General features: G+C 42.7%; 5 protein-coding genes and 1 non-coding gene across 6 annotated transcripts; 3 read left to right on the top strand and 3 right to left on the bottom strand.

The window, feature by feature from the left end:
* Positions 1 to 1930: 1930 nt before the first annotated feature.
* Positions 1931 to 3175, bottom strand: LOC116923271 (the record flags this gene model as incomplete). Its single annotated transcript, XR_006650270.1, has 1 exon — positions 1931 to 3175. It is a non-coding gene; the product is annotated as an uncharacterized LOC116923271 (transcript).
* A 1009-nt stretch (positions 3176 to 4184) lies between these two features.
* Positions 4185 to 4799, top strand: LOC116923270 (twist-related protein 1-like). The gene has a single exon (XM_032929736.1). It carries the CDS (start codon positions 4185 to 4187, stop codon positions 4797 to 4799), a length of 615 nt encoding a protein of 204 aa, XP_032785627.1.
* Positions 4800 to 5067: 268 nt separating this feature from the next.
* Positions 5068 to 8201, top strand: LOC116923269 (uncharacterized protein K02A2.6-like). The gene is given in 4 exon segments (XM_045177952.1): positions 5068 to 5232; positions 5300 to 5568; positions 5710 to 8148; positions 8195 to 8201. Coding segments are annotated over 4 exon segments (2880 nt in total).
* On the top strand, positions 8201 to 8641 carry LOC116922627. Its single transcript, XM_032929005.2, has one exon. It carries the CDS (start codon positions 8201 to 8203, stop codon positions 8639 to 8641), a length of 441 nt encoding a protein of 146 aa, XP_032784896.2.
* A 5242-nt stretch (positions 8642 to 13883) lies between these two features.
* LOC116923624 lies at positions 13884 to 16179 on the bottom strand. Its single transcript, XM_045177892.1, has 3 exons — positions 15971 to 16179; positions 14307 to 15902; positions 13884 to 14242 (listed from the first exon to the last, which is right to left on the bottom strand). Exons 2-3 carry the CDS (start codon positions 15066 to 15068, stop codon positions 14177 to 14179), a joined length of 828 nt encoding a protein of 275 aa, XP_045033827.1. The 5' UTR covers positions 15069 to 15902; positions 15971 to 16179; the 3' UTR covers positions 13884 to 14176.
* A 3141-nt stretch (positions 16180 to 19320) lies between these two features.
* Positions 19321 to 22178, bottom strand: LOC123475356. The gene is made up of 6 exons (XM_045177953.1): positions 21995 to 22178; positions 21866 to 21919; positions 21696 to 21812; positions 21188 to 21609; positions 20558 to 21002; positions 19321 to 19976 (listed from the first exon to the last, which is right to left on the bottom strand). Exons 1-6 carry the CDS (start codon positions 22176 to 22178, stop codon positions 19321 to 19323), a joined length of 1878 nt encoding a protein of 625 aa, XP_045033888.1.
* Positions 22179 to 24426: the final 2248 nt, after the last annotated feature.

The raw sequence follows: 24426 nt of genomic DNA on the forward strand, positions 1-24426 counted from the left end.
ATTGGAGGGTGCAGCACAGCTAGGGCTCGGCCCCGATCACATTCTAATCGCGGACACCGCTAAGCTTCCCCGATTAAAATGAATCGGGGAAGTTCGGTGCGGGATTGGTTTTTTCGGTGCGGAACGGTGCTATAATCGGTGCTGCACCGAAAGCAACACTTTAGTCATAGGGGCTAGTCTTACCAGTGACTTTGGATTCTGATAGGCCAACGAGAATCACGTGACTAGGGTCATATTTTGTTCTTGTTGGTCGTAGGGCAACTGCCAATTTAGATCACTATTCATTAATAATCGGGGAAGACACCGAGCACCGAAATCACCGCACCGATAATGATCATCCCCGCACTGAATCGACTAAAAACATTCCACGATTGGCGCAGGGCCGAGCGCTAGTGTCGAAACATTTATTCGAAAGTTTCACCATTGTTTTTTTCTTGCCTCTCTGCCCACTTGGGTTAGGAAAAATCCCTTACTGTGCTTTGCCCTTACCCCTGCTGGTAGTGTCTCTGTCGGCAACAGGAAAAAAAAATTTTTGGGGCCAAAAGAACTTACGTATGATGAACTAAACAAATTGCTATTAACAAACTAGATTGATAATATTAAAATTACTTATGAGGGGTTATCTTGAAAGAGTGTTTTATCGAGTAGTTTATAAATATTGGTCTAAAAAAAATTCCTACTAGAAGAAAAAATTTTCTAAACAAACTTCGTAATGCCATAAGCCACGATGTTTCCGGACGCGGCGTTCGGATGTTTGTTGACTAGCATGCTGGTCAACAACCTTAAGTGAAAAAAATAAAAAAAAATAAAACCAAATACCCTGTTCCTTTTTAATAGTAATCTAGATTTTCATCAGCGTGCGATTATTCCCCCCAACTACCCGTCCGCGCAAGACACCCGTCGCCGTAAAAGCCCATGTTAAAAAGCTCTGAATACGGCGGTTGTTCTGACACTTTTTGTGGGCACTGTTTTTTAAATTAACCATCTAAGGTTTTGGAGGAATTGGAACGTCTCTTCTTTGGGGGTGGATTAATATGGTTCGTAAGACAATTGTGTAAGCTATTAATATTTTAACTTACTTTTTCATTGTCGTTTCTTGGAAAGTATATTTCAGTAGCACAAGAAATTGGGGAACAACTCTTTAGGAACTGAATTGTGAAAAGTGTCTCTCTCTATTTTCTATAGAACAAAAGTTTTTATATGGGGTTCGTGAAGGTCGAACTACAAGAAAATTAAGTTGAAACGTTTGAAGGGTAAATTAGTCTGTAAGACGTCTAAGGAAGAAATTACATAGAAAAGAGGGGCGTATAGAAAATTAATGTGACGTAAGAATAAAGGGTAGGGAAAAAATAAGGGAAATAATAAAGAATATATTGTTTTGGTTCTTTACATAGCTATACGGTTCCAAAACATTGCGTCTCGCAATCAATCAAGGTCAAATTTGGAACGGAATAGAAAGTGAGTCAAAACAAAACAAAGAAAACAACATTAATTAATTCAACAGAACAGCTGCTTCTCGATGCACTTGTCTTAGTGCGTCCCGGTGGAATTTGTTCCGTGGAGGCTCTCCTTGTAGAAAAGGGGCTGATGGGGCAAAAAATTCCGGGGCGGGTTGTTGAATAGAGGCGGGTAAGTTTACAATAGTAATGGGCGGGGATGGATTTGAGGGGTTTAATAACGCGGGGTGGCCTACTTCTATATCATTATCAGATGTTTTGGTGAAGCAAGTGAAAGGGTTACAAGTACTTAGAAAAGAACAACAAGGTATGTATCTTGCAATAAGGGAACCTACTCCACAAAAATGAAAGAAAAAGAATCCGATAAATCCCATCCCTAGAAGACTACAAATGCTACTTGACCAACTAAGAATCTTAGACGACAGGGAAACGTTCTTTTCTTTTTGGAGTGAGGAAAGAAGAGTGCTCATGTGAAAAGGATTTCCAAGGTCGATGCTATGTTCATCTTTAGCAGCAGCAATGATCTCGGCGATTGCAGCTGCGGTGCTCATCGGGTGGGGGGTTAGCGCGGGGTGTAAACTTAGTGCGAGTAGCTTATCAATTTCGTACGGCAAAGTGTTGATCAAACTATGTCCTTGGATTATTACACCGGGGACGATTGGATGCCAAGAGCTGTTTTTGTAGAAATGTGCTCGGCCGTTAATGTTGACGAAATTTTTATGCCAGTAACAGGGGTTGTAAGGCGTCAGTTCCCATCCTTCAGTGTCTAAAGTGTAGTCGCCGAGTTTGGGTTGAGGACCACAGCTTGTGATTTCAGTGTTGATCGTTGAATTTTTCGGGGAGCATTGATAGACGCTGATCGATTCACCAGTGGCTATCAATTTGCTACATGTGGGTAAATTAAGGTAACTGGCAGCAAGCCATCCACTGTGTTGTGCGGTGGCGATAGCAGTTTTGTGTGCCAGCACTCGATTTTCCCATTGTAGAGCTCGAATTTCTCGAGCCACTCGATTTATTCCATCGGTAGTTCAGTCTCGTGCGTATTGAGAATGTGCCACTCCGCTGATTTCAGCCCGGATAATGTCAGCAATTTTTTCGAGGTCTTCTTCCAGTGGTTTACTCGGATGAGCATTGGTATCAGTTAAAGAATGTAAACGTAAAATAACTTTGTCCATTCCGATTATTTGTTTGTAACTTTTTTCGGATGAATTACAATATTCCTTGTTAGTTGTATTGTAAACAAAGTCAAGTTGTTGTTCAACGTCATGAATTCTTTCTATTTCACTGTTGTTAGTCAGGTAACGTTGAGCGATACCTGTTTCCACAAGCCTTAGTTTGCACTGTTGAACTTCTCTTAACGATTCTTTCCAGACAATGGTCACTAGGTTGTGAGAAACGGACCCGTTGATCCCTACCGGTATATCGCCAATGGGTGAGCTTATCGTACAGTTAGCGCACTCAGTTTCTAAAGTAACTTCTTCTAATCGACAGTTGATCAGCTGATCAGCTGTGACTTGAAGCCAGCTACCCTGCACATTTGGAATACGTTCGAACGACCACTTATTGTTTCCTAAGTAGTCCATGCTTTTGCCATGGTACAATCGGGAATCACGCATTTTTTCACATTCATGTGCGTTGACTTTTATTGGCACTCTTGATTGACTTGGAGTTTGCCAACCCCAGAAGTCAGTATAGATGTGTTTCTTTTCCAGCCACATGGTACACGAATGGCCAACAAAACGGGTGATTTGGGGAAGAGTAGAATAGACATCATTATATACTGGAATAGCGGGGAGGGGGCTTATTTGATAATCACAGTCATCGCTAGTGAATTTTAGGAACCCTTTTGGCTGAGAAGCCGTACAATTACAAATAGTGATGTTAAGAGCATGGAGGCGACAGAAAAACGGTATGATGAGAGGTAGAAGACATAATCTATGAGAAAAGTGTTGTGTACGCAGCCATCTTTGAGTGCCCCGCCCTTAACGATAGATGGCGTGGCGGTTCGAACCCTGACCGACGAGAGTGGCCGGCGGGGCAGTCTGATTTAGGGTCCCTCTTGACGAGGTTGCTTTCCTTACCTGTCGGCTCATGAATACAATTGCGGTGACATATCTCACCGAAACAGAACCTAACATGGCGCAGTTGGACTTGCCTATCGTCCTCATCGTTTAGAGATATTTGTGTTAAACTATTCGGAATTGTGAACGCTGCGAGTGGAAGTTCAAGTTCAGTTTCGGACTGGCCATTTGTCTCCCACACGCGGTGTGGTGGCGGCCATCTTGCGTCCTTGGTTCTCGTACCACGGCGAGTGCCCTCGTCGGTAGCCATCTTGGCCTTCTTCGTTCGTACTGTTCCGAGTTTATATTGTGGGAAGTGTGTCTGCTTCTGGTCGACCACGTACTTTTCGTGTGTGTGGCTTATTTATCGACGGTACTTTTGTGCGTGTGACTGATTGCTTTCATCCAGGTCATTTTTTTTTTTGCGTGGATGGCGTTGGCCGGCTTGTGAGTATCTATATCATCGGCGGCCGGTTGTCCCCACACGGGCCGTGTTTATTGTGTCTTTATAGCGGCTGTGTTGCCTAGTTTCACGCGACAGTGGATTCAACGTACAGTGTGGTTAGTTTATGTCACGCTCCGGTCATCACTATAACTTACGGTCATCGTCTCGCTCGGGGTCGAATTTTACACTGCCGGGGGGGTTCAGCTTCCAAGGCACATCGCCATGTCAACGGTGTCGGACGCATTGGACGCGGCAGCGGGCCGTCTTGACGCGGTCGAGCAAGGTCAAATCCAGATGACGGCTCAGTTGGCCAGCATTGCCCAGCAGCTTCAGACATTACTCGGCGGTGGCGCTAGTGGCAGCGGCAGTAGCGGTGGCGCTGGAGGTGGGGGCAGTGGTGGTGGCGCTGTTGGTGGTGGCGGTAGCGGTAGCGCCGGAGGCGGTGGCAGTGGTGGTGGCGCTGGCGGCGGTATCACGCAGCGGCGCCGGATCGACCCATCAGGTTTTGAGAAACTGCATGCTGACATCTCTCTTCCGCAGCTACGCACGTGGAGAAATCGCTGGGGCGATTTTTGCCAGCTAAACCAATTGGCCGCATATCCGGTGGCCGAGCAGATGGCCGCCTTCAGGATGGTTCTCGATCCGGCGATGCAGCAGATCGTGGAAGTGGCTCTGGGTATTCTACCGACGTCTGCATTATCTCCAATCGATGTACTCGATTGCGTCAGCACATACATACGTTCGAAGCGAAACATCGCGCTAGACAGAGTCGCGTTCGAAGAGTGTGAGCAGAGTGCGACGGAAATGTTGGCTGAGGCGGCTGAGGCGGCTGATTAGTGTGCAACATGCTTGGACACGCGGATTACAACCCGTGTCATGGCGGGAATTCAGGACACTGACACGAAAAGGAAATTGCTGGCCCTGAGTCCGTTCCCGACATCCCAACAGGCCATCAACATATTTCAAAGTGAGGAGTCGGCAAAAGCGAACGAGAAATCATTAAGTAATCCGCTGACGGTGTCGTATGTACCAACGAAAGGCCAGCGACCGTTCAGATCGTCGGATACCAGCAGGTGCGGATCGTGTGGTCGCTCGACGCATCGCAATGGAGAGCCGTGTCCGGCCATTGGGAAACAATGCCACAATTGTGGCGGAAGTAACCATTTCTCCCCGTGTTGCCCAAAAAAGCCGAAGGCGGAAGCAACGATCGGCGGTGGCGCTAGTAGTGGTGGCGGCAGCCAAAAAGGAACCCATCCGGGAAGCAAACAGGGTGACCATCCCGACCGCTCACGGGTGCACATGAAACGCATCGTGGTGGGCAACGTACGCGCGCACAGGCGGCACCGGCCCGCTCCGACATTCCTTTACAGCTTCTTGATTCGACAGGCAAATTGCTGACCACGGTCAACGAAACTATTCCGGACGGCGGAGCCGAAGCTACGGTCGGTGGCATGGACGTGTTACGTGAACTAGGATTATCCGAGAAGGACCTCACGTCATCCACCTTCAACCTGGTTATGGCGGACAAGTCGACCCCCCTACTGGTGGTTGGAGAAAAGGAATACCTGGCCGAATACGAAGGAGTGACTACCAGGATCACAATCATGTTCAGTCCAGACGTCGAAGGGCTCTTGCTGTGGTATGATTGCGTCGACTTGGGAATTCTTCACGAAAATTATCCGCGTCCGTGGAAAAGGCAGAATATCAGCTCGCAAATCGGCGCTATCAACGCGGTCCCGCCTCGCAGTCAGCCTTTTGTATAACATGGGCCAATTCCACTGGTGCTCACGGCAGAAGACATCCAGCGCATCGAAGGTGACACCGTCAAGGAGTTCACGGTGGTCTTCGATCAATCGGGATCGCTAAATTGTATGGAGGGGCCCGAGATGATCATCGAGCTGAAGGACGACGCCGAGCCGTTTTATGTCAACGGAGCTCGACCCATCCCCTTTGCCGATCGTCCGGAGGTTAAGCGCTTGCTCAACGAATATGAAGCTAAAGGCATCATAATTCCTGTGACGGAAGCGTCCGATTGGGCCGCGCCACTAGTCGTCACCCGGAAAGCAGACAACTCATTGCGACTTTGTGTAGACCATACCAGGTTGAACAGACACGTGCGTAGACCGACGCATCCCACTCGCACGCCGCGCATTGCGGTCACCGAGATCTCCGGGGACGCCCAGTTTTTTACAACGTTTGATGCAGCAAATGGATATTTTCAGATTCCCCTCCACCCGTCATCGCAACACCTAACCATATTCATGACGCCGTGGGGCATATACAAATTCCTGCGGGCGTCGATGGGCCTTTGTAGTTCCAGTGACGAATACAACCGTCGAGCCAACCGGGCGTTTCAAGATCTCAACAATACCGTCCGTGTGTTCGATGACCTACTTCGTTTCGACAGCTCCTTTCCGGAGCACGTGGCCGGAGTTTGTGCTGTGCTGCCAGCTGCCAGGAGCGCTGGTATCACCTTCAGCCTCAAGAAATTTAAGTTTGCCCGCAGCCAGATCCAATGGGTTGGGTTCCAAATTCAACAGGGTGGCATCTCGGCCGACCCGGACAAGCTCAGAGCCATCTCCGACTTTCCACAACCGACCAATATCACAGAGCTCCGCTCCTTTATAGGGTTGGTGGTGCAGCTCGCCGGGTTCTCCACGGACGTCGCGGCGGCGAAGGCCCCCTTGCGGCCTCTCCTCAGCACTAGAACGCCTTTCGTGTGGACGACTGATACCGACAGCGCGTTTTCAGCCGTCAAAAAAGCTCTTGTGGCGCCGCCGGTCCTCGCACATTTCCATCCCGCGTTGGAAACGTCGCTACAGGTGGACGCGTCTCGTAAGAATGGAATGGGCTACGTCCTCCTTCAGCTTCATGGCTCTACATGGAAGCTTGTGGACGCTAATTCCCGATGGTGTACGGATACCGAATCCCGCTATGCTATAGTGGAGCTTGAGCTGGCAGCGGTGGAATGGGCGATGCGGAAGTGCCGTCTTCACCTCCTGGGGCTACCCAAATTCCAGCTCGTCGTCGATCACCAGGCTCTCGTCACGATATTGGATAAATTCACGCTGGAGGCAGTGGAGAATCCGAAGCTTCAGCGCCTGAAAAAGCGCCTCTCACCCTTCATCTTCACAACGCCATGGCGTAAAGGGCACCATCACGCGATTCCAGACGCTCTTTCTCGAGCTCCCGTGAACGATCCGTGCCCGGACGACGAAGTCGCAAGTACTGAAATTCAATCATTTTCGAGGCGCGTCGTCACTCGCTATGTCAGTGCGATGCATCGAACAGACGAGGATGTGGCGGATTCCGATGCGACGGAGGAGCTTCCCCATTTGCCGGACCCAATGCTGGACGATCTGAGAGTGGCAGCTCCATCCGACGCCGACTATGCGGAGCTCATCGCGGCCATCATAGATGGATTCACAGTTCCGCGTCACCAGACGGCCCCAGGCGTTCGACAGTTTTGGAAGATGCGCGAAGATCTATCGGTGGACGACGGACTGGTGTTATTTGGCCGGCGTATCGTCGTCCCAAAATCGGCCCGTCGCGAATTTTTGCTGAAACTACACGCCGCCCATCAGGGCATTGTGCGGATGAAACGACGAGCGCGTCAGACGGTGTTCTGGCAGGGCATTTCCAATGACATCACTCTCCTGGTGGAGAGCTGCCAGAACTGTCAGGAGCGACTCCCGCGTCAGCAGAAAGAGCCCCTAATGCGCGACCCTCTGCCAACAAGAGTATTCGAAGATGTGTCGGCTGACCTTTTTCAATTAGGCCCTTTACATGTCTTGGTGTACGTAGACCGCCTCTCCGGATGGCCAGTGGTCCATCAGTGGCCCCACGATCCGTCTGCTCGCGAAGTCACCCAGGCGGTCATCGAAAATTTCGTTGACTTGGGAGCTCCGGTCCGGATGCGTTCAGATAACGGCCCCCAATTTGAGGCGCACAGCTTCCAGGCCAAGTTACGTCAATGGGGCGTCGCGTGGGGGAATTCCACGCCCAACTACCCGCAAAGTAACAGCCACGCGGAGGCGGCCTTGGCCGCAATGAAGAATCTCATGGCCAAAATCTCACCATCCGGAGTGATATCTGACGAGTTTGCCCAGGGCATGCTGGAATTCCAAAACACACCCAAGGAGAACGCCTTTTCACCAGCTGAAATGGTTTTTGGTCATTCTTTACGGTCGATCATCCCAGCTCACCGCACGTCTTACGCAACGCGTTGGCAGACTGTGATGGAGGCGCGGGAGTGGCAGGCGGCCATCGACGCATCGGTAAAGTTCCGCTACGACGAGAACGCTCGCCCACTCACTCCTCTTTCCATCGGTACTGATGTCCGCATTCGCGACCCGAAATCGAAATTATGGGACAGAATTGGTGTTGTCGTCGGCATCGGGCGCTACCGGAGCTATCGTGTCAAATTCGCCAATGGCAGTGTATTGTGGCGCAATCGTCGGCTGCTACGACCAATGGTGGCTGCGACTAGACCCATCGAAGATGTTATCGACCAGGAAGCGGGCAGCGGCATCGGGGACATCTGGAGCGACGACAGCGTACCGGCCGATGGAAGCCCAGCCTCATCACATCCTCCTCCCGGAAGCGCAATCAACACCTCCCCGCCGCCTTTGCGTAGGGGCGAGCGCGTCCGGAAGCGTACAGTCATGTTCGATGTCTGAAGCGGATCTCAACATAATATTTTCTGTGTAGTCGCATATATCCTTGTCCTGGATGCACAACCAGCTCTGTAGGAGCGGTGGTGTTTGTTCTTGTCGCAGGGCTTATGTATTCATTCATGTTCTTATGTTCTGTCTTTGTGTTCCGTCGGGGCTGGATTCTTTCGATTTGGGTAAGCTGTTATTCCTACCTTAGGGTGAAATAACAGCTTGGGAAGGGTTGTTGTGTACGCAGCCATCTTTGAGTGCCCCGCCCTTAACGATAGATGGCGTGGCGGTTCGAACCCTGACCGACGAGAGTGGCCGGCGGGGCAGTCTGATTTACGGTCCCTCTTGACGAAGTTGCTTTCCTTACCTGTCGGCTCATGAATACAATTGCGGTGACATATCTCACCGAAACAGAACCTAACAAAAAGTAATTTCAAAATCAATTGCAGGGATCCATTCTATGAATTATTAAGATTACTAAAGTTTGATATTGTTCAACTTTTACTAAAAGTTAAAGAAATCCGTTAATACGCAATAATTAGAATTTAAACACGGCTTAAAGATACTTTGAGTGATTCGAACGTGATTTACAAAAAAAAAAAAAAAAAATTACAGCAATACAATTTCAGAATTTGATAACTGGTTTTAAAAGATTCCGAGGACGTAAACCGAGGCGACGCTCTGGTTGTATGGGTAAGGTTGACGTCTCTGGAATCGGGTTGGAAGGTAATTGAATTGTTGGTGAATTTATCATTAAATTTGGAGTAGGATGAATTGTGGGTGGGGATCTCATCAAATTTTGAGTAGGAGTTTCTTTTTCACAAGAAAATTTGTTCTAACTCAGATTGAAGGTTTGTTTCTAGGGGTAGAGGAAAAGTTTCGAGTTCATCTACGGTTTCTTGTACCAATTTTTCGGCTTGTTTCTCAATTCTTACATCTAAAAAGTCGACACCTGGTTCGTCTTTCCAGATCATTGACTCAAATAGAGGTTTTATTCGATTCACATGTAGAAGCTGAGTTTGTTTTCCTACGTATTGTTGTATTTCCACAGTACTATTGCTGCTTACTTTCAAAATTCGAAAATGGCCTATAAAACGAGGATATAAAAATGGCCTATAAAACGAGGAGTTTTTTACTAATTCCCGCCAAGGGCGTTCGCATACCCAGTAAAACTTTATCTCCTACGCTAAATTTTTGCTCTTTTACGCGTTTATCGTACTGGGCTTTTTGTTGTTCTTGAGCTTGGGAAAGATTGATTTTGACAAGCTGAAAGGCTTCGTGTAAGCGTTTCATAATTAGACTTTTATAGTCTGAGGGAGTAACTATTACTGGGGGAAGAGGACGGAATAATTGATCAATCGGCATGACTGGATCACGACCGTGATTTAGAAAATATGGAGTCTCAAGTGTTGACGAGTGGACAGAATTATTATAAGCGAAAACAACGGGGCTTAAAATATCCTCCCACCGCTCGAATCCATTCTCCAAATATTTCCTTATCATTTCAACAACAGTTTTGTTGAATCGCTCTGTTTGTCCATTAGTCTGAGGGTGATACGCAGTTGTTTCCATGCGATTAATGTTTAAAGCTTTACAAAGCCCAGAAAATAATTCAGAAGTAAAATTACTGCCTCGATCTCCCTAGTAGTTATTTTGAGTCGAAAAATCGCCAGAAAAAAAAAATGCATTGGTTTTTTATTGATAGTTTAAATGCTTATTTTAACGTTCAAATATGCATTTTCTTGACGCATTTGGAGCTAAATCTTCGAGGGGCGTTTTTCATCCTACAAGACGCGTTTTTTAACTTTACAATTCGCATTTTCTTGACGCATTTTGAGCCAAGTCTTTGGGGGATGTTTCCCATCCTTCTGGACGCATTTTTTTACTTAAAATAATGAATTTAAAAAGCGTAAAAATTATGCGTTTAGATATCGTATTATTTTGGATTTCTTTATTGGAAAAGAAACGATTTTGTTGACAATGTTTGGAAAATTGTCAAGTGTTTTTGGGGGTCAGTTTTCTAACTTTTTGAATGCATTTTTAAGCGTTAAATAATGCATTTAAAAAGCGTAAAAATATGCATTTATTTGACGTATTTTTATGCATTTTTTATTTAAAAAAAAAGTTTTTTTGGACGATGTTGCGACAATTTCCAAGTGTTTTCGGGGGGCTGTTTTCTACATTTTCCAACGCATTTTTTTACTTTAAATAATTCATTTAAAAAGCATAAAAATATGCGTTTACATATCGTATTTTTAGGCATTTCTTTAAATAGAAAAAACGAATAATAAAAGATCAGACAAAAATTTTGCTACTCGTCCAAAGCAGTGTAATACCACGGTCTACCAGGAGAGGTACCCAAACGCCATGGCAGCAGACTAATCAAGGGACTCAGAAGCTTCCCTAATTTGCCGCTAGGATCGCGGGCGTAGCTTGGTCCCAACTCTCCAAAGCTTGGCGGGTATACGAACTACGATCAATTGAATTTCGAAACATATGATATGGTTTGAAATACATTTCTCAATTTTTTTGCAATTATAACTGGGTTTTTATTGAAAGTTAAAAAAACTTGTAAAAGGTTACAATATCACATTTAGGAAATATGTTTGACAATTAAAGAAAATAATGTCGTAAATAAAGACATACGCAGGCAGCATTTCGATTTCGACTAGAATAATTCACAATTTCGATAATTTTCTTGACTGATGTCGTTGACTGGTTATCTTCGACACTTCCTCGTTCTTCTTCCACTTTGCTTGGAATCGAAAACGAATGACTACATATTCATATACAAGACTAGGGACAAGGGATTTTTTGTGGGCAGGGCAACAGATTGAGTAGATGGTAAAATGGGATGCTTTTTCAATAACCTTTTCAAATGAATCTCTGATGTAGCTCCCTTCCTGACTAAAATGATTCATCAGCATTGTCTCGATCGACGAAATTAGAAAAAACATGTTAGGTGTTACTTTTTTGAGGCCACCTTTATCTCGTAAAACAATAAGCCTGTTAGGAAACGAAGAATTTTCGGGAAGTTCTTCATCCGTTGTTAACGATTTCCAACATTCATCACAAGATCCAATAAGATTGCGCCTCGAATGCAAGACGTAGCCAGCAAGATCGTAAACGACATCATCAATGCATTTGTTGTACGCGGACATATTAAACACAGTTCCGTCGATCATAGACATTCCGTTTGCAAGTCTGTCCTTAAGAGCTTGCTTTCTGGCCTTTGCTTCCTTCTTGTCTTTTTTAAATCGATTCAGCATACAGTCCTTGTAGGACGTTAACAACGACATTCGTTCCTCTTCGACGTTTGCATGGGCAATAGTCGTTTTGGTAGGGTAGTAGACGCAAAGCATGCGAAAAAGCGCCAGAAAGGAGTGTACGGTTGGCGTCTCGGTACCACCACCAGCCTGACGAATGATTCCGAAAAATCGCTGACGAAAATCTAAAGTTAGTTATCAGTGATCTGATTTAAATTTTAACGTAAGCATACCTCTATGCAATCCTGATTTAGTTTTCCTGTCAAGACGAATTCATAATTGATCTCGCTCGAAAAAAGGTGCTCGGTCAATTCGATGGTACTGAACACTGTGACTCTTAATGCCTCCAACGTTGTCTGTGAAGCGAACGGCTTTAGATTTGTTGCATCGGAAGCAAGTTCAGTTTCCCACAATGCCTCCAACAACGATTCCAATATCTAGTCACGCAAAATGATAAACAAGATTTATGAAACAGATTAATAAACAAAATAATACCAGTTAACTAAAAGTTAGGATTATACGGAAAGCTGGAGCAATATAGTTAAGTAGGCTTGTCCAATACCTTTCTGTCTTTTTTCCATGACGTCCTACGGATGGATTTTTGATAGCAACGTCCATTCATTACATCAAAAGCATCATTGATAATGCTGACCATTTCCTCCGTTCCAATGGTATCTGCAAGATAAATTATTGTTACGTGTCAAGCTGCAGTTATTCTACTTATTTGATTTAACCTACCCTCAAAAGATGCCTTCGTATTTTCTAGTTTACGAAAATACTGAAATGCAGTAGCAACTGATTTTGATAAAATCTGTGCGGCTAATCTCACATTCATTTTTTCGAACGACGTCGGGTAAGGATGAAATTCTGTCAGCTTATGAAGTCCACTGAGGGGAGTTCCAGCTATCCTGCTGGTTTTAAACAGCAATTCGAAGTCACTGAATTTCACCGCTTTACCTTTGAACTAAAAGAGATAGGATATTGAATATATCTTTACGAGAATTGGAAAAAATGGTAAATTAAAGATTCAAATATAACGTAAAATACCTGGACGGTTTTCACTGCAAAAATGTTGTTTCTTATTGTTTTTAGCAGGTGTGGGACATCAACCAAAAAGTAAATCGATGATTTTTCAAGTGTGGGGTGGTCGAATGAAGTTGTGTCTTTGTTTCCGTCATCATCGACGTCAGACATAGCTGATATCGGACAGGTATCTTGCTCGTTTTCTCTACCATCAGTGAAGGTATTATGGATTGATGAGAATTTACCTGTGATGCCGCATAGTCGCATTACCGTTTTATTTGTTTGCGCCCCATCACAAACGACTGACTTCACAATCGCACCATTTTGATGAAGAACGGTTATTGCCCTGGCCATGAGATGGTGGATAACTCCACCAGGACAAGCTCCTTTGGTCGCATAGCAGGCGATTGGCTGGATCCACGAATATCGATAGGGTCTGAAAATCAAAACTAGTGCATGGTCCGCTAATTCACCCTCGTGTTTCTTTAACGTGATGGGTTCACTGAACCCATCATCTTCTCCGTAATCAACAAAGCCCTCGAAAACTAATTTCATTGGGTCAAAAGAAACATCACCAGCTATGGTCATTTCATCCCACACCAAACTACCGTAACACATACTCTTTGGCTTTCCAGATAGAAACGTCTTAATTGACGATAAAGCAAAACTATTAAGACCAAATTTACATGGCATGCAGCTTAATAGCCGACGGATAGTCTCTGGACAAGGGAGAGGGAGAATGTTGGTGGCTCTTTAATGATCATATGTAGATTTGCTCTTGATGCGGAGTAACACGCATTCTAAAAGAAATTCAGGATCATACCGCATACATCTTGAGTTCTTTTGCTCAGCCTTTCTAAATATAGCCTTAATCACCATAACTTCCTATGGATAAAAATAAGACAGATTAGAATATTGTAAACAAAAGACATAAATGAGATTCAATTCTTTGTATGAATAATCAGGCCATAAAAAAAAATGGGGAAAAAGATAAATACCACAGTGGAAAGAAAAATAGTGATAATAATGTCAATTAATTGTTAAAAATTAGTAAGAATACTCGAGAAAGTTCTGATCACACATCGTTGGTTATTCTTCTTGGTGGAAAACTGTAGTCGTGTAAGTCAATGGGAGGTATTAATACAAGTAGGGTAGGAATTTAGACAACTCTTACATAACAGTTACAGTAACCACATTCAGTTTCATCGCCTGTCTCATTGAAATGATTAAATACCTTGGGATTAAGGCTAGACAGTTTATCTTAAAGGGCACTCTCGCACGCACGTGACATGTCTTTTCTTAAATCCTTGATTTCTTGTCTTAATTCCTGAAAAAACAAAACAAGATGCGATTAAAAAAGGTCTTACAAATAAATAACTTATATTTGCTACCTTAATCAGTTTTCCTTTACGTTGTAACTGCCACTTTAACAGACGATTTTTGTAAGTTGATTTCTGGCTTCGGTCAAGAAGTCTCTCCATTGGACTTGGGGTCGGTGATTTACCAGCCACTAACTTATTCAGGTGTTCGCATCTATAGCAAGTGGAGCCTTTCTGGAGAAGTCGAGAGCAGAATTTCGATCTCCGTTCACCAAACTGCTTGACTGTCTCTTTTTTCATGCTGGGTGTTAGTGCTCCCTTACAAACCAATTTGAAACCACCACAAATATTGGTTGAGTCAAAGCGAGCCAACAAGTCAGTGAGTTCTTCTACTGTGCTGAATGATTTTGGCAGGAAATTAGGTGGTGTGACTAGAACCCCCTTGACAGTGTAAAACACTTCACCACCTACAACTGTAATCATTTTGATGGGAAATGTGAAGTCGTTACAAACGCCAAATCTAACAGCAGTTATCTTGCTGTAAGCTACGGGATCATCCTGTTGTAGATCTTCATCAGTAAGACACCATTTCCAATGTTCGGGAAGCTTTGCTCTTGTGGGATCACAAATAAGGTTGTTGACTGCTTCTACGATGGGCTCATCAACATATTCTAGAGGATCCAGCATTTCAACATCAGCTGCAAACTCAGGTGTGATGTTCAATTCCAGAGTTTCTTGACTGTCTGGCTCTTTAATGGGCTCAGGACTGTTGGGAAAATCAAGCTCATTTTGCCACTTTTCAGGATCAACATTCCGTTTACTATTCTTCTTCATTTTCTTTTTTACTTTATCGTTGTCACCCCCGAAAAAAGTGAAACAGATGAATGATTATTTAAGATACAAAATTATAGACATACTGCAATTACATAGATTTAGCGTAGGAATGGCTTCAGCTGCCAACTTCCAAATCTTCAGAGGAAATACCTCATTGAGAATGGTTCTCTCTTTGGTTAAATCTTTATCTTTAAAGTGCTTTGCACACACATAGTCCTGTTTGGTCAGCTTTCTGTCACTTCTTGGAATAGCTTTCTGCCATAGAATAAATTGTTTTTCGTCTCTGGGAGCACGAAATTTTGTAATTTTTTCTTTACATCTGAGAAATCCTATAGAGCAACCCGTCACAAAGCACTTCACCATTTTGAAATACAAGAAAATTTAAATTAAAGGCATTAAAGGTGTGAAATCAGTTAAAAATTCAAAACGCACAACAAGATCTGTAAGACAGAACCACAGAACACCACGCAATGACAGACGCTTTACACACAGCTTGGGACCAAGCTACGCCCGCGTTCCAAGCGGCATTTTGTGGAAGCTTCTAAGTCCCTTGATTATTCTGGCTGACGAAAGGGATACGGCGTTTGGGTACCTCTCCTGGTAGACCGTGGTAATACTGTCTGTATTCGGTTGGAAGGAAACGATCCCAACTGCTCACACTGAAATCTACTAATACATGTACTTGCATAACAGTAGGTTTCAAATCATATGGATAGTGCTGAAGCTTAAAAATATCTTGAAAATCAGCTTCCGTTGAAATTTCCTTAGATGCATGATATACGGTTGTCTTCAAATGTGTTGCTCTTCCTACCATGTAACGGCGTGAAATAGAAACTGCAAAGAAAGACAGAAATTGTTTGAAATGTTTTAAAAGTTAAACCGTTTAAAAGTTAGGAACTTACCAGAGTCAAGGAATGTCTCGAGACTAGTTGCTTCCTTGAGGGAAGTTTCCTTTTTGTAAAAATTACCAACGTCCATTACAAAAATTGAGATTTCAGTTTCAATTTTATGAATTTTTTTGCCATGATAGTAACGTGCCATGATAGTTTAACTAGAATCAATTCAAAGTTTTCTGGAGAAAAAGTAATCAGAATGTAAACGCAGTAGGGGAGACCGGGGTTAGTTGTCCCGGGGGCAAGTTGACCAAATGGCATTAATTAGTGCCCTCTTCTTTTAAAAAATCACAAAAAATTCTGTAGTGTACAGTATGACCTCAAGGTGTCTTATGTGTAATTTGATGGCCTTCCAAGCAGAACTGTGGAAGCTGCAGATGAAAACGTGTTTCCATACGTCATTTCGAAAATTGTGAATTTGTGGTTGCCTCAGGCTTTTTGACATTAACTTTTTCCTTGGAAAGTCGACGACAGTCTCATTGTAATCCTCAGGTATTCAGCTTTGTTCCCTGTATAAATTATTTTTCTATTTATATTGTAACTATTTCAAAAACAAAATTTTTTTTGACACCCCTTGGCTGGGGCAAGTTGTCAAGGCGAGGTTGGGGCAAGTTGACCTTTTTATTTTTTTTGCTTGCCTTACATCCCAATTTTTATATCGAATTACAGGTGAAATGAGGACATATGTAAAGAAGACTAATAGGGGTGAAATTCCTAAAGATATTTGGATGCTGGCCATCAAAGCTATAGTAGAGAACGGAATGAATATTTCCCAAGCAGCAAGAGAATATAATGTTCCCCCTAAAAGTCTTTCGAGGAATGTAAAGAAGTACTGCTCTCATCAGGATAGTCTTTCTGAAGTGCCTGAACATAATACTTTTTCCATAGGGTATGCCAAACCCAAGCAGGTAAACTATTCAGTGTGTCACTAAGACCAGTCAAAGTTACGTAAACTAAAATTTTGTTCGACACAGATTTTTACTGATGAAGAAGAAGGTGCCCTAGAAGAATATTTGAAAAAGGCTGGTGACATTTATTTTGGTCTCACACCAAATGGCGTTAAAAAACTAGCCTTTGAGTTCGGCACGCGACGTGGCATTGCTATTCCAGCTGGATGGATGAAAAATCAGCAGGCTGGTAGCGACTGGTTTACTAGTTACCTATCACGCCATCCATCACTATCACTGCGAAAGCCTGAAGCTACATCAATGGCTCGAATGTCGAGCTTCAATCCGCACAATGTGGGTGTCTTCTTTGACAACCTTATCAAGGTTCTTTCCCAGTTCGATATTGGCCCTGGATCAATCTGGAACATGGACGAGACAGGCATAACAACAGTCCAGCGTCCAGACAAAATTGTCGCCAGGAAAGGTAGAAAACAAATTGGCGCCGTAACTAGTCAGGAGAGGGGAGAATTAGTTACTCTAGCTATGGCTGTTTCAGCCCTAGGAAACCACATTCCACCTTTTTTTATATTTCCAAGGTAGGAGCGAGTTTTGCCATGATGCGTTTTAGTTTACTCTTGATGTAATATGTATTTTTATTTTTTTAGAAAACGTTATCACGGCACCTTTATTGCCCAGGCTCCAATTGGCTCGATAGGCACAGGGAACGAATCTGGTTGGATGACCGAAATTGCTTTCAATATGTTCATGAAGCACTTTATTGAACACACAAGGCCAACACCAGCAAAACCGATCTTATTACTCCTAGACAACCATGCTTCTCATCTTTCCATGGAAGCACTTAATATGGCAAAAACTAATGGCGTAGTAATGTTATCATTTCCACCGCACTGTTCTCACAAACTGCAGCCGTTAGACAGAAGCGTATACGGGCCGCTAAAAAATTACATTAACTCGGCTTTGACAAGTCGTATTATAGTGAAGAAGGCACCGATCAACATCTACGATATTCCAGGCATCATAACTACTGCGCTTCCAAAAGCCATCACACCAGCAAACATTATGTCTGGATTTCGAGTTTCCGGAATCATGCCGTTGGATCGCAACATATTCGCTGAAGAAGAAGAATTTGCTCCGTCATTCTTTACAGATCGCCCTGAGGCCGACATTATCGTAGCTGAGGTAGAATTGGATTCTATGGTACCCACAATTGATGACATTTTATCTGCAACTGGAGTTTCTGACGAATTGGTCAACGTAATCAAACAGCCCTATTCCTCATGTTTTACGGTTTCACCTGTCACTCGTACTGAGTCCTCTGCGTCTTCTCGTTCAGACAAATCATTGTCAACATCCCTATTGGAGGAAATTAGGCCTCATCCAAAGGCTGCACCAAAGAAGACCACCAATAAAAGAAAAACAAGGCAAACTGCCATTCTCACGAGCACCCCTGTCAAAGATGCAATTGAGGCGGAACAAAGTGGATCAAAAAGTAGGATCAAGCGAAAGCTGATGGAGGCTGAAAAAGAGAAGAAGAAAAATGAGATGAAGAAAAAGAAAGATGAAAAAAAGGTATCAAGGGGAAGGCCAAGAACAGCAATTCGAAAGAAGAAAGCAGTTGCGGCAGCTGAAGAAGAAGATTGGTTTTGCCTTGTTTGTCAGGCGCCATACAGTGATTCAACAACTCCTTGGGTAAAATGCCTTGGCAAAACTTGTAAGTCATGGGTACATGTTGATTGTGTCGATCCACAGTTTGTGTGTGACGAATGCAACGGCGATCTACGGGCATAAAGTGCCCATATCGTTAGACGGACAATTTACCCCAAGCTCGGGACAACTAACCCCAAGCCGGGGGTAAATTGTCCGAAAAAATGGGTGTCACATTTTGTTTTATTCTGATTGAATAAACAGAGATAACTGAATTTAAATGCTTTCATTATTTAGCTAAGATAATAGGCTTCAGGATGTAATCAATAAGTTTGCTGTTCATTTCACAGGGAAGCCTACAAAAATCAGAGAACCAAAAATTGGACAACTAACCCCGGTCTCCCCTACGCAGCTTCACTAACGAACAGATCTGTCTGACTGTCTGTCTCGTGTCTGGTACAAACAATCGATACCACCCACGAGGTACTAGCTACTAGGTATCGTTAATTGATATCGATAGACTTTTTTAAATTTAAAAAACGCCCTTCAAAGACATCGATCAAAATGCGTCTAGAAAATGCGTATTTGAAAGTTAAAATATAAGCATTTATACTATCACATTAAATGCATCGAATTTTCTTTTTAGAAGCATTTATTTAGGTGTTTCTTAATCTTTAAAAATTGTGTGTTATTATTTACTTGCCGTGACTTACATAAAAAATGAATTGTTTGAATCCTATTGTTTTTGTTATACTTTTATTCCTGGAAAGTATGGTGGATGGGAACAACAAACCATTTTTGTTTAGATCACGGTGAGTCAATTACAGGGAATTCAATATTCTTTGTAGCGACAAATTTATAAGGAATTGCCTCCATTTTCCCCTGTATGGACGTAAAATCCCACTCATCAATAGAACAAACATTAGAAGCGAGATATGTTTGGAAATGAGACGAAACGTATGGTTTGAAAAAAGCATTTTCCAAAGAACGGAATTTCACACCAACAAGGGTATATGTACCACTGCCTGTCGGGAATTCGACAATATCTTTAACAATTATTATTGAACCATTGCGCAACATACATACGTTGTTTGGATACTCGTTGGCTAAAACAAAAGTAGAAAAAACCAATTTTTTTTGTGTTTTGCTTCGATTAACAATGAATTTAATGAACACATTTTTGCTACTTTTACCAGCTACGGATTTTGATGCTTCAATTTCAAATGATTCATCACTGTTCAAAATCAGCCCGTCCGCGGAGGTAGGTAACAAATACAAGCTTCTCTCAATAAGGCGATTACGTAACTGTTCTACGGGTAAGTTACCCGATGCTAGGAAATGACGCAAATAACCTTGAAAATTTTCATAAACGAAAGCACTCAGACATTCTACACCAACTTTATATTTTTCCACGTCGTCTGGAAGATGAATCATACAATGCGATAGATATCTTAGTGGGATTTCTTTGTCCATAACAATTTGAACGTAATCTTTAATAACAGTTCTTGCCTTTTCAATATTCTGTATGGAAACTGGATTAGGATTGAATGCACCCAGCAATAACATGAAATACGGAATCATCAAAATATGTTCTAGGTCGCCATCGACCATCAGGCCTTGAAAGACTGGAAATAGTAACACATAAGCAAACCTACGAAGTTCATGGTTCTTATAGCTGTTTCTACATTCGGATAAACTCCGCACTTGGCTTCCACCATACTCCCAAGGCGTGCATTTCCTAAACAGCATCAAACGTTTATCAACTAGCCCCAATGATTTTTTACTCAATCGTCCTTCATTTCTTTTAAACGCGAACCCTTTAAGACGCCTTACGAACCCACCCACCCATCCAGTATGCATGGGATCCAAAATGAAACCCGTCACCATAGGGAGATCAATTGGCTTAGTCATGAAGGGACTTAAATCGTCAACATTCAAAAGGTGATTTCGTTACTTTTGTCACTCTTTGTGTAACCTAAAAAATTGCAATTTAAGCGTTTGGGCGCATTCAAATCTCTTAATTCAATAAAAGCCTTCTTACGACCCTTAAACCGCTTGGGAATTCCCATTTGAACACATCTTTCACACGCCCAATATCCATTACACGAAATAATACGTTTCAAATACGACCTCATGGGAGTGTCAGCGATGATGCAGCGTAATGAAACAGTAAACTGGCGTCCACTGGTCTCCGATGTATTCCGATTTTTGGGATGCAGACGTTTCAGCTCTGATATCAACGCCCTCAAGAATTTCTTGATGTTTGGTTTGCTGGTTCCTTGGAAAAATCCAAGGATACATGGCTGTGAGTTATCGATCCTTCTAGGGGGGGCAGCAGAATCATAACAGTGGCTAATGGAATGCACTCTCCCCAATATAGGTGTCAATGTCGGTTTCTCAGCATTTTTGAAGATTTGTACACCATCAATAAATATATCGTATTCAAAATGGGGTAACTTTTCAACAGTAGTAGGCATACTTTGCGCCCGCTCAAGATTGCCACATAGCAGCCCACGTTTGACATTTGACTTATGCAATCGGGAGTAGAGGCTTTCAACCTGAAATATTTAAGAATGTTGATTAATCAGAAAAATTTTGCAGTGGTGAAAATATGACATACATTTGTACGAATACAAGTTGGGAGAAGTGTCGAATCTTCTTTGTAAATTGAAACATATTGCAACAGGTCGGAGTGCTTAAAAAGTAATCCAGGAGAAGAACAAGATAACGCGTTTTCTAGACCAAGGTGCAAATATTTACCACCACTAATTTCCACAGTTTGTGGTATGTCACACTTTGATTGGTTTTGTCTTTCACTGGTTGTCCCACTTGCACTTAAACCATTAGATGAAGAACAAAACGATTTGTTGATTTCAAGGAGAGTTCGACCAGTACTCGGTAGGCTGTCGTAACAAGGATCCGGCTGATAATGTTTCAACAGTTTCAGCAAATAACTCATATGCTCCAACTTTTGCCTCGTGTGAACCGCAAAATGTTGAAGAAGTTTCAGAAATGATAAGGGATTCCCCATGTTTACAGAGTAACAACAATCAAATGAAATGTCCTCAATGGAATCTGTATCCTCAGCATGAATGTCTATAAAGATAAAAAGTGTTTTTATTTCTAAACAATTATGACCATTCTCGATAACTAAACTCTTTCACCCATTTAGTACAGCATACCTATTGGTACTGGTTGAAAATCTTGAGGTAAGCATTCTTCGACTTCAGTATGTGGAGCTGAGTTGGATGATAAACATTCTGCTGCAGACATTGAAATGCGAAAATACAAATTAGCCACTGCATGTTAGAAAATTATGTTAAAGAAAAGTAAATACTTAAAAAGGGAGTACCATGGTTAACATGAAGTTCTGATGACTCTGTTTGTTGTTTGAGATTGTATTTTTCTATCAGGATTGCAGCATTTGATTGTTGGATATCATGAAATGTATTCCTGTTCAGGCCCTCTTTTATCCACTTACTAATGATTGCATTTGCTTTCTTCCTGTGGAAATTGGCACGTTCATGAGTTTGTAAATTTAAACACTTGATTCTTCCGCCGAACACTCCACCAAGCAGCAAAATATCCGGTATAAATTGGTCATCCACACTAACTTCCATCTTGAATCTGCTGCTCTTAGGTGAACTACTCATTCTGGCTGCCATTCTCAGTTTCGTCTGCTATTCTAGCGTGGTGTCAAAAAAAGTGTTGCTTTCAGAATTTTTTGGTGAGTTATAAGTTTCATTTACACTGTTAATTTATGAAATTAAAAAAAATTGTTTGATATAAAATAGCAGAGTTATGCAGAGAAAATATTATGTCTGTCTGAGATAATTATAGTCATAGCAGTTCGTCAGAAGACAGTGATAATGAGGAAAGTTCAACTAAAAATCCAAGTGGTAGAAACAATTTCCAGGATTGTCCTTTATGTATATTGTATATTTGCATGTTGAGGTCTAATTCAAAATCGTAATTGTATATTGCAGCTTGGTCGGGTACAGATCCATTGGCTTGGAACCTACCCAAAAATAAATATCCAGTACAAACTATCAAAAAAAGAAGTCATACTGTTTAAAGTAGTCAAAACTCTAGAAGATGACGAAGATGGCATTGTCACTACCTTATATTCGGCCATTCCTCAGTCCTGGTTTAGCTCCGGTACTAACTGTGCTTCGACAAACTTTTTATTTCCTTCACCTGAAATGTTAGTAGCTGGGTTAACGGCATATAACTGGGCGTACAACCCTTTCAGGCGTTATTACTATCCAAATGACGACTGGATGGAGTATACAGCGCATACAATTGAAAGTGGAGAACAACCAGGTTAGCTCATTGTAATAAGTGGCGATGTTTAATTAATAATTCAATTTATCTGATTTTTCAGTTCCGCATATAGAAGCATTGAAATGTGTGAAAAGGCTACGTGATGGCGTCCCTAGGGAGCATTGGAGTGACGAGAGAAATATTCCTGGGAAACGTGGCGCCAGAACGGCAACATTAGAATTGAAGAAGAAAAGGGAAGCAGTCTCAAGTGAAAAACAGAAAGGAGTTAAAAAGAATAAATCCAGCTTTCTGGCTGACACTGGTTACCAAGCATCTGCAGAGCCAGTGCAAAGGAATCCAACAACATCAGAGCAGTCTAGATCTGCATTTATAGTGCTAAAGAATCTAACAACATCCGAGCAATCTTCATCTGCTGGTGCAGTGCAACAGAGTCCAACAACATCTGAGCAATCTTCATATGCAGGTGCAGTGCAACAGAGTCCAACAACATCAGACCAATCTTCATCTGCAGGTGCAGTGCAACAGAGTCCAACAACATCAGACCAATCTTCATCTTCAGGGCTAGTGCTAAAGAATCCAACAACATCAGAACAGTATACATCTGCATTTACAGTGCAGAATAATCCAGCAATATTACATCAGTTCATGTATCCAGCTTTTCCGCAGCCTGATCATCCAACTGTTGATTTGGTGACAGACAATGCCATTATGTCACAAGGAATGTGGAATGAGATATCACAGTTGATACGATCTGAGCTACAAAATTTGTTGCATCCTATTTTCAATGAAATGAACACGAAGCTGGAACATATTTCTCAACAGTTAAATAAGGCTGTTCCATCCTTAAACAAGGATCTAACCGACGAGTATTGTGCTAGTGTTGTAGAGGAAATTTCTGAAAGCCTACCAGCAACCACACCAGCAGCATTGGCTGCCTTTGATAAGACAATAGAAAATAACATTCATCTCCAAGTGTGCTTGGTGAAATTCTTTGCCAACAGTCACTGCTTGGAAACTGTCAAAACTATGAAGAAGGCCATGCCCTTGATTTTTGGATTTGTAGTTGCAGACTCAGCCGCAAATAAGTTGCAGTGGAAGGGAAGCTGTAGGGGCAAAGATAAACGCCCTGGTCTATCACCATTACTCACCGTAAATGCTATCCTAGGAGGTAAGATCTCTCCCTCGTACCTTCAAATTGTCTGCGAAAGTTTTTAAGAATTGTTTTGTTGCTGTATTTTCAGTCACCTTAACGACGTGCTGGGCAAAGAGAAGCGAAATGGAAGCAAAATCAATAACTGTACCGCAGATCGTCAGCTTGATAAAAAAGGCGAGGACGGCTGCAGGCGTCCGCCATCGTGCCGATTCGTGTGAGGCAGCTGATCCTGGCAATTCTTCGGATGAGGTGGAGGAGAGAGGATCAAATACTTCAAGTCAATCACATATCGCATTAAGTGCCAGAATAAAATTGATCATGGAAGCAGTAAGACATTTCAAAAAAAAACTAGTTAAGTCAGGAAAACTTTGAAATGTAGTTTTTTGTGTGAGTTGAATAAAAATTCCTTACAGCAATGTTTGTTTGAATGCCTTTGTTTTTTGCTTGAAAAGGATTATTTTATGGCGAAAAATATG

The sequence above is a fragment of the Daphnia magna genome, linkage group LG8, assembly GCF_020631705.1.
Source record: "Daphnia magna isolate NIES linkage group LG8, ASM2063170v1.1, whole genome shotgun sequence".
In the NCBI taxonomy this organism is placed as follows: Eukaryota; Metazoa; Arthropoda; class Branchiopoda; order Diplostraca; family Daphniidae; genus Daphnia; species Daphnia magna.